This window comes from Anser anser (genome assembly GCF_964211835.1).
Source record: "Anser anser genome assembly, chromosome: 8".
Classification (NCBI taxonomy): Eukaryota; Metazoa; Chordata; class Aves; order Anseriformes; family Anatidae; genus Anser; species Anser anser.
In genome coordinates, this window is record NC_139728.1 from 1,850,508 (window position 1) to 1,864,270 (window position 13,763).

Consider the following 13,763-nt stretch of genomic DNA (forward strand, 5'->3'; position numbering starts at 1 on the left):
AACACAGATTTGATATTTGTAATATGTAGAAGAACCAATAGTTCTATCACACACACACACACACACACAAAAACATGACAACAACAAAAATGGATTTAGATTTAGAAAGGGAAAAAAAGAAGAGAAAAATCACCAACATAATGTGGCAACAAACAGGAGTGAAGGCAGTGGCAAATGAGGGAAGCTGACTATAACCCCAAACTGCAATTGCATACGACAGGCAAAGTGTACTAAACATGCCAGAAACACCAGGAATATGATTTATTTGGATTAAATGTCCAAAAATGCACTGGATTTTTAGAGACAGTTATAAGAAATTCTAACTCTCTGAAGTCCTCAATTTTACCACATGCTAACAGTAAAGAATGCTACAAGAAATACTTTTTTTTTTTTTTTTTAACATAACGTTGGAAATAAGAAAGTAGGAAGAATAAGTGGAATTTTTAAAAGGGGGTTTATAAGAATGACAATTATCAAATCTTCACTGCTTGTCAGCAAGAAGAGATTGGTTTGTGCTCAGGGCACAGCACTGGAAGGCCCAATTGTAGGCATGGCTGTCAGCTCCACTGAGGACATAGGCTAAACAATTTTGCTGCTCCACCTAGCAGTGTAGTGAATATAACAAATGATAGCCCTGATACCCAAGGGGACATCATGAAGCTGTGACAGGGGAGGTTCAGGCTGGGTGTTAGGAAAAGGTTCTTCACTGAGAGGATGGTCTGGCACTGGGACAGGCTCCCCAGAGAAGTGGCCACAGCACTGAGCCTGACAGAGTTCAAGAAGCAGTTGGACAACGCTCTGAGACATATGGCTTGATTTTTGGGTGGTCCTGTGTAGAGCCAGGAGTTGGACTCAATGATCCTCGTGGGTCCCTTCCAACTCAGGTTATTCTGTGATTCAACGATTTTTGTCTAGTGGTTAGTAGTGGGTGCTGAAAACAGTTGCTGAAAGAAAAGGTAGTTGCAGATACCCAAATGATACTAGTATTTATAAGAACCGGTATTAGTTCTTTTCCACCTCATAAATTCATTGCTGCAGAGAACCCAAGTGACTTTTCCATAACAGAGCAACAAAACTCAAAAATTGGAATGAGAATTTCCACGTACTCTTAAGTTAGTTGCTGTGCTACTCACAGAGCCACTTGGAGACGGAGACAGGGATAGCGAAGCACGGTGAACTGAAAAATGCTGGTTTTCTAGTTATGGAAATGTGCGTTGTATTTTGCCTCTCAAGTTCTTTATCGCGCTTTATTGCAATAGTTTCAGTGACAGACTCCAAGGGGCTTATACTAACCAGAAAAAAATAATAGTTCAGGCTATCTCCTAAAAGGTATTTTTGAAACCAGTATTGCCAGAACCTACTATAGAAAATACAAAGACATTTTGAGTACTACAAAGGGCTACAAAGATGGTGAGGGGCCTCGAGGGGAAGACATACGAGGAGCAGCTGAGGTCACTTGGCCTGTTCAGCCTGGAAAAGAGGAGGCTGAGGAGAGACCTCATTGCGGTCTACAGCTTCCTCATGAGGGGGAGTGGAGGGGCAGACGCAGACCTATTCTCTTCAGTGACCAGTGATAGGACCCGAGGGAATGGTGTCAAGCTGTGACAGGGGAGGTTCAGGCTGGATTTCAGGAAGAGGTTTTTCACTGAGACGGTGGTCACGCACTGGAACGGGCTCCCCAGGGACGTAGTCATGGCACTAAGCCTCTCAGAGTTTAAGAAGCGTCTGGACTGTGCTCTTAAGTCATATCATCTGAATTTTCGGGTAGACCTGTGTGAAGCCAGGAGTTGGACTCAATGGTCCTTCTGGGTCCCTTCCAACTCGAGACATTCTGTGATTCTATTATTCTACTTTTTAGTATCTGTCTGGGCTTGTGCTCAGGCATGTTTAGATCATTTTCAAGTCTTCCATCATAGGCATAGAAACTTTAGATTTACTTTTCATTTGAATGCAATCCAGAGGGTCCTGCGAACACCTCTTTTTAGAAACATTGTGAGATGTGTAAGACTGAGCACAGGAGTGGGGAAAAGCAGCACATTTCCTAATGGCCTCAGTTTGTACTCTGATGGTTCACCACCGTGGCTACACTGATTTCCACAGAGACAGCCCAAGTTTCTGCAACACTAGACTTGCAATTTCACCTTTATTTTTTGAAATAGTATTTAGCAGTCAGGAGTAAAGGGAACTGCGGGACGCTCCCTTACGGGCGGCTGGCCGGCGAGGACGGGACCGCGGGGTGCTCAGGCTGAGGGGGCGCTCAGCGCCTGCTCCTCGCGCTTCCCCTCACGGGACGGGACAGACTGTGGGCGGGTGCGACACCAACTCCGGCGGGTCCTACCACACAACAAGTGCTATCCGCCGGGGCGGCTGACACACCGGGGCAGGGACCGCCGAGGGCCGGAGGAGCCCCACGAACTGGGACCGGGCTTGTCGCCACCTCTGCCGCCCAGGGCCCGTTCCCGCCCAGCCGGGGCAGCCAGGCGGGGCAGCTTGCGCCGCCTCACCGGCCGCCCGGGCCCGGGCAGCAGCTGAGGGCAAAACCTTCAGTTGCGCCGACTGCGCATGCACAGCGCCCGGCGCATGCGGGAGGGAGACGACGCCGAGGAGCGGAATCCGCCGCTCGGCCCCGTTGGTTGGTTTCCGTGCAGGCCCCGCCGCCATTTTCTCGCAGCCCGCCCGTGCTCGTCGGCCGCGCGGCTCTCCGTCCCGCTGCTCCGCGCTTCGTCCTGCTCGGCGATGGACGGGTGAGCCGCGGCTGGGGGCGAGGGCACGCCGCGCCGGTGCCGCCGCCCGCTCGGGGCTCGGGAGCGGTCCCCGCTGCTGGGTCTCCGGCGGGGCGTGGGGAGCGGCCGCTGCCCCAGCTCGCTGCGGGACGGCCGGAGCCCGAGGCCCGGCGCCGGGTGGGGAGTAGGGAGCTTAGCCTGTCCGCCCCTCGGGGGGGGGCTTCGGTGCCCAGCACCGAGGGCTTTGGGCCGTGCGAGCCCGCCCCCTGCTTAGCGCGGTGCCCGGGGCGGCGGGTCCCGCCGCGAGGACGGGGCGCGGTGTGCCCCCATGCCGCCCCTCGGGGTCTCCGTGCCCGCTCCTGCCCCGTCCGTGCTCCCTCTTGCTGCCCCCCGGCCGCGGGGTGCGGAGGCTCGCTCTGTGTGGGGCTCGGGTTTGTTTTGGAGCTGGCTGGAGAGGAGGAGCAATACCAGCAGGAGCCAGATGTCGAGCTCTTTTGTTTTCAGAAACTGACTAGTAGTCCTCGGGCTGCCTCCCCTCCCCAGGTAGAAAGATGCCTTTGTGCACGCTGGAGACAGGCTGTAAAAGCCAAAGAAGGGGAGGTTTTGAAGGCGTTAGGGGATAGCAAGGACCCTCAGAGCCGGCCAGGAGCATGGTGGGCAGGTGCTCCGCACGAGGCCCCCTTTCTCTTGGACCTGGAAAGGGAGACTGGTGGTTGTAGCCCTCATCAGTGTAAATACAACATCTTCCCGCTTCCAGGTTTCCAATTAAGTTGTTTGTCCTGATTCAAACAGAGAAGCAATCTCTCTGGTATGCTTTACGCTTATAACCTTTCAACTGTGAGAGTTTTAAAGGCTTTTTATGGTTACTTGTGTTTATAATGTTGGGAGTTACTTATCCTGCCCGAGAAATCGTGGCAGTGATGAGTATTACACTGTGGAATGCTTTCAGATATTCATATTTTGTTTTCTTATTTTCTTTTGTACTGTTTTATGTTGTCGTTGGAGTTTTGTTACACAGTGTAAGTTATGGTGTCACAACTTTTCAGGAGAAGATGCACCTTGGTGTACCTGTTTCAGTTTCATATAGATATCTGATGATGAAATCTTAATACTAGCCAATATGTTTTTTTTTTTAATTTATTTAAGCTTGTTTCAAAAAATGTTTTTATTGCTTTATGCAGTTAGAAGATTTGTAGGGTTACTGTTTTGTTGAACTGGGTGTCTGGTTAATGAGGGTGCGTGAGAAAAGTTCTGTATATATTCTTAAATTCTTTTTATTTTCACCCTGTCTGTAATTTCATGTAGTCCAGAGACCTGAGTTTCCTAAATGCGTTTCCTGGCAGTGTTACATTAGAGTAATATTTACTTAAACTTTGGACTACTCTGGAGATGCCTGTAAGTGGCTCAGTAGCTTTTGTAGGTTGCTTTTTTACTTCCCCATAGTCACATTGTGTTCTTTGGACACATTTTCTGGATTGGGGAAGTTGTTAGCTATTTTGATTCCGAATTGTTTTAGTACTGCAATACATCTAAAAGTTGTTTTTATGAGGACAAATTGGTTGACTTGTGTTTCTTTTTTTTTTTTACAGCATTGTCACTGATGTTGCAGTTGGTGTGAAGGTAGGATGTACACTTAGCAAATAAGGGGGTAAATTGCCAATACAAAATGAACTACCTTAAGCCTCAGTAATTGCAAATTGTAAGACTTTAACCAGTCATTGTCAGCTGATATTTAGTCAGCAGTATATGCTTTATTAACCAAAAATCCCTAGAGATAAATTGGAAGCTCTACACAAACTTCTCTAAGCACTGAACTGTAAACAGGAGTTCTAAATTAATGTAGTGGTGTCAGATTACTATTTGTTAAAGCTTATTTTTGTTTTTTTTCTCTTTTCAAAGCAACACTCTCATGTGTTGTATGGTGGTTAAAAGCATGCTTTCTTCTGTCCTCTTCCTCCCTCCCCCTTTTCCAAAACAGTTAACATGGAAATAAAAAAAAAAAGTGTCTGTAACAGGACAGAAAAATACGGAAAGTAGAACTTCTGTAGACAGAGAAACAGACATTACTTTTTCTTTCTCAAGTTCAGTTATGAATTTATCGTATTTGTTATAACAAGGAAGGTGCTTCTTGGTGGTTATTAATTTATTATTTATTTCACTTTTGTACTTAGCTTTGTTGCAGGAATTGGATCAGTACTTCATAAAAGCAGGCTGAGAAATCAGAATGAAAAAATATATGGGACAAGAGAACTGTAGGTTATGTTAGTGAACGCATGCAAGAAATCCTATTTCAGTGGTACGTGCGAAAGTTTCTAATGAACAGTCTCCATATTTGTCCAGGGAACTTGTAGCTGTACTAACTAGCTGCCTTTTCACCTGAAGCTGATTTATGTTAACTGCTTGCTGAGCCAGGTTTTGTCTAGTAAAGCTCTCTCTCAAGTTCAGTACTGATTCTGCTAGACTTGGACTAGCTCTTACATAATACAATTAGCCTGCAGATAATAGTGGCTACTCTGACAGATGCATCTGCATTATGTTCCTGAGCAAGCTCACTTCTAGGAGGTGTTGTAGGAAGTCATTTGTATAGATTCTGGTCCCGTCTGGCTCCATGTGTTTGTGTAGTGTTGCAGACAAAATCACTCTCGGAATCAGGAGAAAAGTAGTTATTAAAAGTATTTCTGTGGGAACTATTCCCAACCAGAAATACAGACTGGTACAGTTGTTTCCCGGTTGCCCTGGAGTACAGTGTTGACTTACTAAAACATTAGGAATGCATTTGACAGTTAGATTCAAGTCTTTAAGAAATACACTGCGCCATATTGTTGGCTTTGAGGCAAAACAATGTATAAATTGCCCTCCTTGTTTCTAATGAAGAAGCAATTTCAGGTAGACCATGTGTTACTTGACCGTTAAATTGTGACATTGTTAATTCAGGAGAAGTAAGTGGATCCAGTATCAATCTCATTCTTAATGTTGAGTGATTTAGACTCTCATGGAAATTTGAGCATTCCTAAAATACCTTGAGTGTAGTGCAATGTTGGAACTGTATTTTCAGATACTAGCTTGCCAATGAAATGAAGACACTTTAGATGACATAACTACTTCTTTCTGTTGATTGTAGAAGTTTAATTATTAATACAATACAAGAAAGAAGGCAAGGCAGGTGTATCAGAGAGTGATTAAGTTAAGTACAAGGAAATGCATGCAAGTACATAACAATGTGCTCTTTGCCATGTGAAAATGGACTTGTTCTCTGGATTTAAAAAAGAAACAATCTATTTGTGCACAGGAGTAAAGGGAATAGAATAAAAAGGATGATGGTTTTCTGAAGAAAGCTGTTAAATATGGGAGGAGTTATGGGAGGGGGCTGTCTTCTGGATCTTCTGTTATTGTCTCAGGACACTAACAATGGAAAATGGAATTTCTTGCCCATTCGTATGTTATTTGTGTAGCAGTCTAGTGTTGGCTTTAGTCATATTTTGTAGAAAGCATTGTGAAACATGTAAATGTCCCTTTTTTTTTTCTCCCTCTGGCACCTGTTCATTGCTGTTGATGAACTGACAACATAAAATTGAGGGATGCAACTGGGAAAATTCATGTTGCTTTTCAGTGGCTGTCATATGTTCTTTGGGGTGCTTTGGGAGCGAATAGGGAGCTGCTTTTGAGTCCAAGGACTTGCATTGGCATGTTTAATGCTCTTTTAGCACTGTTTATCATGATTGGACAGGCATTAGGAGACAAGGATTTACCTGTCCATGCACATGGTCAGCTTATCCAGAATATTTGTTTGACCTTATGCTTTCTTGAGATTTTTGTACCTGCTGTATATATGCTGATCAGTTACATAGCATGTTTGCAATATACTTGATTATACTTGAAGAAAAGGACTGTGACCCATCTCCTTGAAAAACTTGATTTATTTTATCAAAATCATCATTAGTGATCCTGGTTAAAAACAAGAAAACATTATTAACTGTTGTCTGGCTGGTTTCTCTCTTAAGCAGAAAAATGAGCGTGCCACCTATGTTTTAAACCCATTCATAGAAAGAGTAATAATAAAAGTTAACAAGTGTAGCCTGGGAGTTGTCTATGGATTGGAAGAGGCTTTTGAGCTTTAGGAAACTGTGTGTGAGCAAGGCGAGTATAAAGTGAGAGGAGTACTTATAATTTTAAAGTTGTGTAGTCTAGCAATTACCCGCTAAGAGATTGTTAAATTTAAGGTGATTAGCATTTATTTGTGCTGTATAGTGTGATTTGATTTAAAGCATTTTTTGTTCATCAAACTGTTCAATGTTCCATCTTTATTTTATTTACATATGAGTCAGAAGAAATTAATGCCAAAAACTGAGGAAAACATTCAACACAAAGTGAAGGGTGGGAAAATGACAAATGCCATTTGAAAGCCTGGTTTATATGGAGTTAAATGTGGTCTGTCCTAAGTCAAAATATGCGATGAGAGCACACCTCCCAGCTAACATCTGTCGAAGCAGCAGCATGCTTGATTTGTAAAGGTATCAGAACATGTCAAAACCCAGTCATCTTGTGGTCATATGTGAAATAATTCATACTTACGTGTAATGTCTTGTTTTGCTTAGCTAGAATTCACAGAGACATGGAAATGTTGCTTTGTGCACAGTACACTGTCCTTTACACTACAATTTAGATAACAGTATGAAAAGAATGAATTTTAGCTCTGTCAGATGTTACTTTATGAACTCCCACTACATATAGGAGTTTCCAGTCATAACGCTATATTACATAGTTAGACACTTCTTTAGTTTTCTGTTTCTTGAAGAAATTTCGTGCATCTTAAACTTATATTTCTTCATACATATATTTGAAAATTGCCATGTTACATAAAAATGTTTGTTTTTAAATAATTATTTTTAAAGTGTACATCCAAGTTGCTTTGTTCTCATTGCGTGTGGTCCATGTCACTAAAACCAAAATGGCCTCCTAACTCAGGGAAATTCAGAGGCTAGTTAGCTTCTAATCTCAAACGCTGCATCACTCACTGGCTATGTAGATGTTAGTATCAGGATCTAATAACTAATTTGGATTGCTGACTGGTGTTCTCTTTACAGTTACGATGCTTTGCCCTGGATAAGTAAACTTATTTGGAGGCTTGGACTGATAGAGACTTTTTCAGTTGATTAAGTGAATGTACTAAGTACTTAATGTATCCTAGGAGTAATTGCAAAAATCTTCTCAGGTGTATAAATGTGGTGTAAAGAATATGCCTCACACTGGTACAGGGAATAACTCTTAGTAAGCTTCTGGTTAGTATTGAAGTTGATAGTGTTTTGTTTTGTTTTAAGTATTTCAGTGTGGGCCACTTTAGTCTGACATACTGTCTTTTTCCTGGTTGGCATGTGTAGCTGTGCAGTGAATGTGTCCTGAACAATTGAGTGACTCACTCTGGATATGTGCACATTTCAGTATGGCTGCAGTCTACTGACAACGCTCTACCTGATGAGGAGGGGAAAAAGAAAAGCAAGCGGCCGTACAGTCATGGTATATTACTTGGTACATAGCATTTGGGAGTTTGTGATGTTGTGGAAGTGCTTTGGGCAGCACACAGGCCAAGAACTGAAGTGCTTGTGAACAGATAGCCCCAGTTAAACCTAGGAGAGAAAACTCATATTTGTGTAAACATCATTTTGTAGCACTTGAAGATACAGGAAAGGCCTTTTATTTTTTCCAAAAGACAGCATCAACCTGTGCAATATGCTTAAGAGTTTTCTTCCTTGTGGTTTTTAGTTGGTTATGTTAGGGTTGGGTAGGAAATGGCTGGAAATTAGTGTACTAGTACTCTTTATTAGTTTTCCAACATCATGTGTCACCAAGTGTTTTTTTCCTGGTTGTTGAAATTTAACAGTATACAGGAAAGGCAGTAGCTAAACCAGCTAAAACCAGTGTGAGTCTAAAGAGGTATGAGCTGATGGAGAGAAATAAGAAAGCACAGAGTAGCATTGTGTGTAAATAATCTTGAAGCATTATTCACTTTTTTTTTTTAACTCAAGTTCTTAGGGGTTCTCTTCTCTTACGAAATTACAGAACGCTGGCTGTTTTTTGCTACTAATAATTGAGTTTCCTCATGGTGGAAACGTACTTTGGTTATGTTGTGGCTTTCTATTTTAACTATATGCAGTATACTTAAATTATTGCTACACTTTTTGTTTATAAATTCTAGTAAGTTGTCAGAAGATGTGTTTAGCTTATTCTTACAGGAGAAAATGTATGTAAATAGCTTTTTCCCTTCAGTTTCTTTTTCCCCCCAAGATCTTTTGTTTTGCCTTCACTGTTGGCACTCTAGTGACTTTTTAAGAGGAACAGAATTATAGTGTAAGAAATTGTTTGATTCACTCATACAGACAAATGCCATGTAATGGTCTGTTTTACTGTTTTTAAAACATTAGACTACTTATACTGGTGATATATGAATACTGTTGACATATTTGGTATAATTTGGCTACTTGCAGGTTAGATGAAGATTCTACTAAGGGCAGCGATATGAGAAAAATGGGTTATTTGCTTGTGAGTTGGCGAGACTGTCTTCTGTGTTAGCTAGGATAATGCTGATAATTGACTTTTGTGTCCAATAATACTCTGCTTTCTGCTGTTGCTACAACTACAACATGCAGAACATTCTAACTGCAGGAAAAATGAAGTGTGATGAAGTTCAGAAGTTTAGAACTGGCATCTGGTTTTGTTTCTTCAGCACGACTATGGGGAGTATGTCCTTGGTGACAAAAACAAACACAACTTCTTGCAATGAAAGACACCTGCTTTATTCTCAACAGGCTTTAAAATTGACCCTGTTGAAGGTAACTTTCATATTTATTCTCAGGATACTCTACTCCAGTTCTTTTCTTTGTAACTTTTATATATTTTCTTCCTTTGTGTCCATCCGTTCTGTTACTTTAAGTTGAAGGGGAACTGAAAATGGAGAGAAGAAAAATGTTGAAAGTTAGTTTGTGCTGCATAGGAAGTAGGCATGAATGTTTTGAAAACTTATGGAAAGTTTTGATGTCTATTGATAATTGGAAGTCACCTATTTGTCTTTTGTAACAGAACACCTATATTTGCATCTTAATTGAGGGGGTTATAAGAAGAGAAATGTGATCATTTGCACAGACTGGTTGCATTTTTCAGCATCACTATAAAAATACCGTTCTCATTTCTGAGAGCTTTGGGGCCACAAGCTAGCGAAGCTTCTCTCTGTTTTTTCCTGCCACTGATATTTCAGGCACAGATGTTTGGATAACCTGTCTTGGGAACTTAACCAGTTTGAAGCTAATGTAATGAGTTAGGTGGTCTTAGGGCATTGGAACAAACCTGGTATACTTGCATAAATGCTTGTAGCAATATATTATCGAGGAGGACAATAGGAACGAATTGTTAGGGCTGGGGAGAAGGTGGGGCTATTGTTTGTGGTGGTAGTGTTGGTTCCAATGAGGTTGTGTTTTCACAAGCTGTTCAGAAGACTAATGTTTCATTTAAGGTTATGTGATGCGTTGTTTTTTTTTTTTACTTGTTTTTAAGCTGCAAGTACATAGAGCTATTCTTAGTTTTTCCTGAAATCACTTTTTCTATGAATACCTAACTTGATTATTGTATTAAAGACTGGACTTAATTATTGCAGAATAGCAGTCAGTCAAGCAGAAAAAGCCTTTCTCATGGATCTTTTTAGAGATGTAGCAACTGTTACAGACGGACTAACTCTGCACTTGTAGATGCCCTTATTCTCTAACAAAAAAGCTAAGAACACATCCAAACAGTATCTCTAGTGAGTTACTCTTGCCTCTTCCAGTTTACTACAGTTATGTACATCAGCTTCAGAGTAACCATTTCTGTGCTGGTAAAAGCAAACAAGTAAGTCTGAAGTGCTGGAATAGATGATGTTTTTGTACTTCATCCTGGATGTTTGAAATAGAATCGTAGAATATCCTGAGTTGGAAGGGACCCATAAGGATCATCAAGTCCAACTCCTGGCACCCCACAGGTCTGCCCAAAAGTTTAGACCATGTGACTAAGTGCACAGTCCAGTCTCTTCTTAAATTCAGACAGGCTTGGTGCAGTGACTCCTTCCCTGGGGAGCCTGTTCCAGTGTGTGACCACCCTTTTGGTGAAGAACCTCTTCCTGATGTCCAGCCTAAACTTCTCCTGCCTCAGCTTAACACCATTCCCACGGGTCCTGTCACTGGTGAGTACAGAGAATAGGTCACCTGCCTCGCCACTCCCCCTCGCGAGGAAATTGTACACCGTGATGAGGTCCCCCCTCAGCCTCCTCTTCTCCAGGCTGAACAGGCCAAGTGGCCTCAGCCGCTCCTCAGATGTCTTCCCCTCTAGGCCCTTCACCATCTTCGTGAAGTATTGTCTGGTCTTGGACTTTTGCTTGCAGTCTTTTTTCATTGCAATGTAAAATCTGGAGGTTTGAAAATGAGGCAGGGTGGCATGGTTTAAATGGAGATCTGGTTCTTAACTTCTCGGCTTTTGGTCCAATATAGTCTGTGTTGATCTTCACATGTTTTGAGAAATTTGGCTTTCTCACACTGTTTCAGTTGAGAATTTGGAGTCCTTTCGGAGGAATTGAGGCTTGTTTCATTTCAGTTTTAAAGACTTTTAATGTTCCCTTCGTTTTGTGCTCTCAATTTCTGCAAATTCGGTGGCATATACCTGGCTTACAGTTGTAAGAAAAAAAAGCTTCTAGATCCATCCTTACTGGAAAAAGTATGAGTGTACAAATACTGAAGTTACTGTTAGAATATGTAAATGATATATGGTTAGCTGGGGATGGCATTAAAAAGTTGAAATGGGCGGAAAAGAATATAGAGGAAAAGTATGGAAAGGTGGTGATGTTATATCAAGTTATTTCATTCTGAATTTAGAGCCAATCGATGTAATTGGGTTATTAAGCACTCATGGAGTTCATGGCTTTTGTAGTCTTTGTTGTTATTAACAACAAAAAATAAAAAAGTAGACATACTCCTTGTATGTACGGTTCTGATGTAGTGATAATAAGCTTAGAGTTGAAATTGCACACTTAATTCAAACAAACAAAAAAACTACAAACTGCACCAAATTTCTTTTGGGTTGTACTTAGCTTGTCCTGTCCCAAATTAATCTTATACAATGCTCTATGTACAAGAGGTGGAGCAGTAGAGCAATGTTTCATTAAAAATATATCCTATAAAAATAAGGCATTCATTAAATTGTGATCCATTGCACGTAAACAGAGCGAAGTTTATAAACACTGTGCTTGGGGGTTTAAACACAACAACATTGTTGTTTCAACAGGCAGTCCCCAAAGTTAATTCAGAGATTGGGTTTACATGTGTGTATGTGTTGGAGAGGAGTGTTTAGTATCTAGGCTGGAATTCTCAGATGCTCTTACTCATCTCCCATACTGCTGAGTTTCTGGCTTTTGCTTTTAAACTGTTCCCAGATGTTGTTAGAAATGAAGTGTTTTACAGTGCTGTTAGAATTCTTTAAATCGTGAGATCTGTCTCCTGGCTTGTCATACCCCTTGGGAAATTCATGACTGTAGGCTGAGAATGACTGTGGTAAACACGCAGTGCAGCTGAAGTTCTCCTTTTCTCTTTCATCTGAGGGAGGTGAGGGGAGGGAGGGAAGTGGTGGAGGGGAAAAGCATCCTGCTCTTGTGAGAGGTCTGTAGTATCAGCAAATTGTATGCCACGAGTCAGGATTTGTCAAGAGAGGTTTTTGTTACCTTTTGTAGCTTTTCTAACGGGACTTCAAGAAATGATTTTAGATGATGCTGTTGACTTCTTAACAAAGTGCAGTTTTGTTCATTTGTTTTCTTTTTCTAGTAGTATCAGTGCAGTGTTTTTGTAGTGTTAAAAGGAGCCTGCACGTACACACTTCTGATAAGCCTCCAGTAATATACACAGTTTGTCATGTTAGGTGCGGCTGTAACTTCTCATCAGAGTCTTCATGGCCTTGAACTATTGGAAAAAGCTGATAATATTTCTCTTATATAAACAGGTGTCAAAATACTTCGGTGCTTGAAAGACCAAACCTCTTTAGTCGCTCTCTAGCTTAAATTTACAATTTTGGGGAGGAGGGAGGTGGAGGTTGGTGATGTTTTTGGGAGGAGGGTTGGATGTAATAAGATCTGGAGAACGTTCAAATTATTTGAAGTCCTATCTAGAATGTGAGGAAAATTCTTAACTAAATTCTAAATAGTATTTTTTCTTTGTTTTTGATTAGTCTGGAAGGACGGTGTAACGACTTCCTGAAATTACAAAGGTACTTAATATAACGTGATAGCTTGAAGCCTTACAATAATCTGTTATGGGGCGCGAGGGAATCTGAAATGCAGCTACATAAATTCAGTTTAAGTAGTGAGGGACTCTGAGTTAACTGTGCCTGTTAAAACAAGGAGCTAGGAGATTAATTTGCTAAGCTGGTTGCTTTTTCTTTCTCTTTGTATAATTGTGGTTTTTTTTTTTTGAATTGTGGAAGAGATAAAATAAATCCAACTACTTATTTACAGAAATTAACTGAAATATTGAAATAATATCTTCAGTTTCCAATACACAAAATAGTTTTAGTATATATTTTAAGTTTCTCTGAAGTACCTGTTCAGAACCTGAGATGATAACTGTTTCATCTTTTGCTGAAAGTGATCCTATATGTCAGTTTCGTGTATTCTCATTGGTTGGTTCAAACCATAGCTTAACATTCTGTTTCTGCACTGTGGAAGGAAATGCTGTGTCATTGGGGCCAGGGTGTGATAACATGGCCTTCATTGAAAAGACAGTATTGACTGCAAGAAATACAAGTTTTACTCCCTGTAAGAACCTAATCTGGCAATTCCTTGATTTACTCAGTCATAGTAGTTTGGCAGGTGTTGGATTCATGAGCAAATGTTCTGGATATCTGTGTTACAGTTAGTGCTTTAGCTTTTATGCGAGATTAATGTTCTTCTTGACATTGGCAGGAATACGGCATTGAAAACTTCTGCTGTTGAGGACTAGCTGTCGGAAGATGACCTATTAATAGTGCAATAGCAGT

At 41.3% G+C, this 13,763-nt stretch overlaps 1 protein-coding gene across 12 annotated transcripts in view; it reads left to right on the forward strand.

The window, feature by feature from the left end:
* Nucleotides 1-2,102: 2,102 nt before the first annotated feature.
* The window catches only part of PTBP2 (polypyrimidine tract binding protein 2), a 51,065-nt gene continuing 39,404 nt past the window's right edge, over nucleotides 2,103-13,763 (forward strand). For 4 of the 12 annotated variants that reach the window (XM_083846260.1, XM_083846251.1, XM_083846252.1 and 1 more), the window contains exons 1-2: nucleotides 2,636-2,744; nucleotides 4,313-4,343. Coding sequence is in view for 4 of the 12 variants with exons in the window: in XM_083846250.1 (XP_083702376.1) it covers nucleotides 2,563-2,744; nucleotides 4,313-4,343 (213 nt within the window). In the remaining 8 variants the exon portion in view is untranslated. Of the gene's footprint in view, nucleotides 2,745-2,800; nucleotides 3,532-4,312; nucleotides 4,344-4,894; nucleotides 5,020-13,763 lie in introns of those variants that run through there. The other 8 variants (XM_083846258.1, XM_083846259.1, XM_083846250.1 and 5 more) reach the window with 7 other exon arrangements.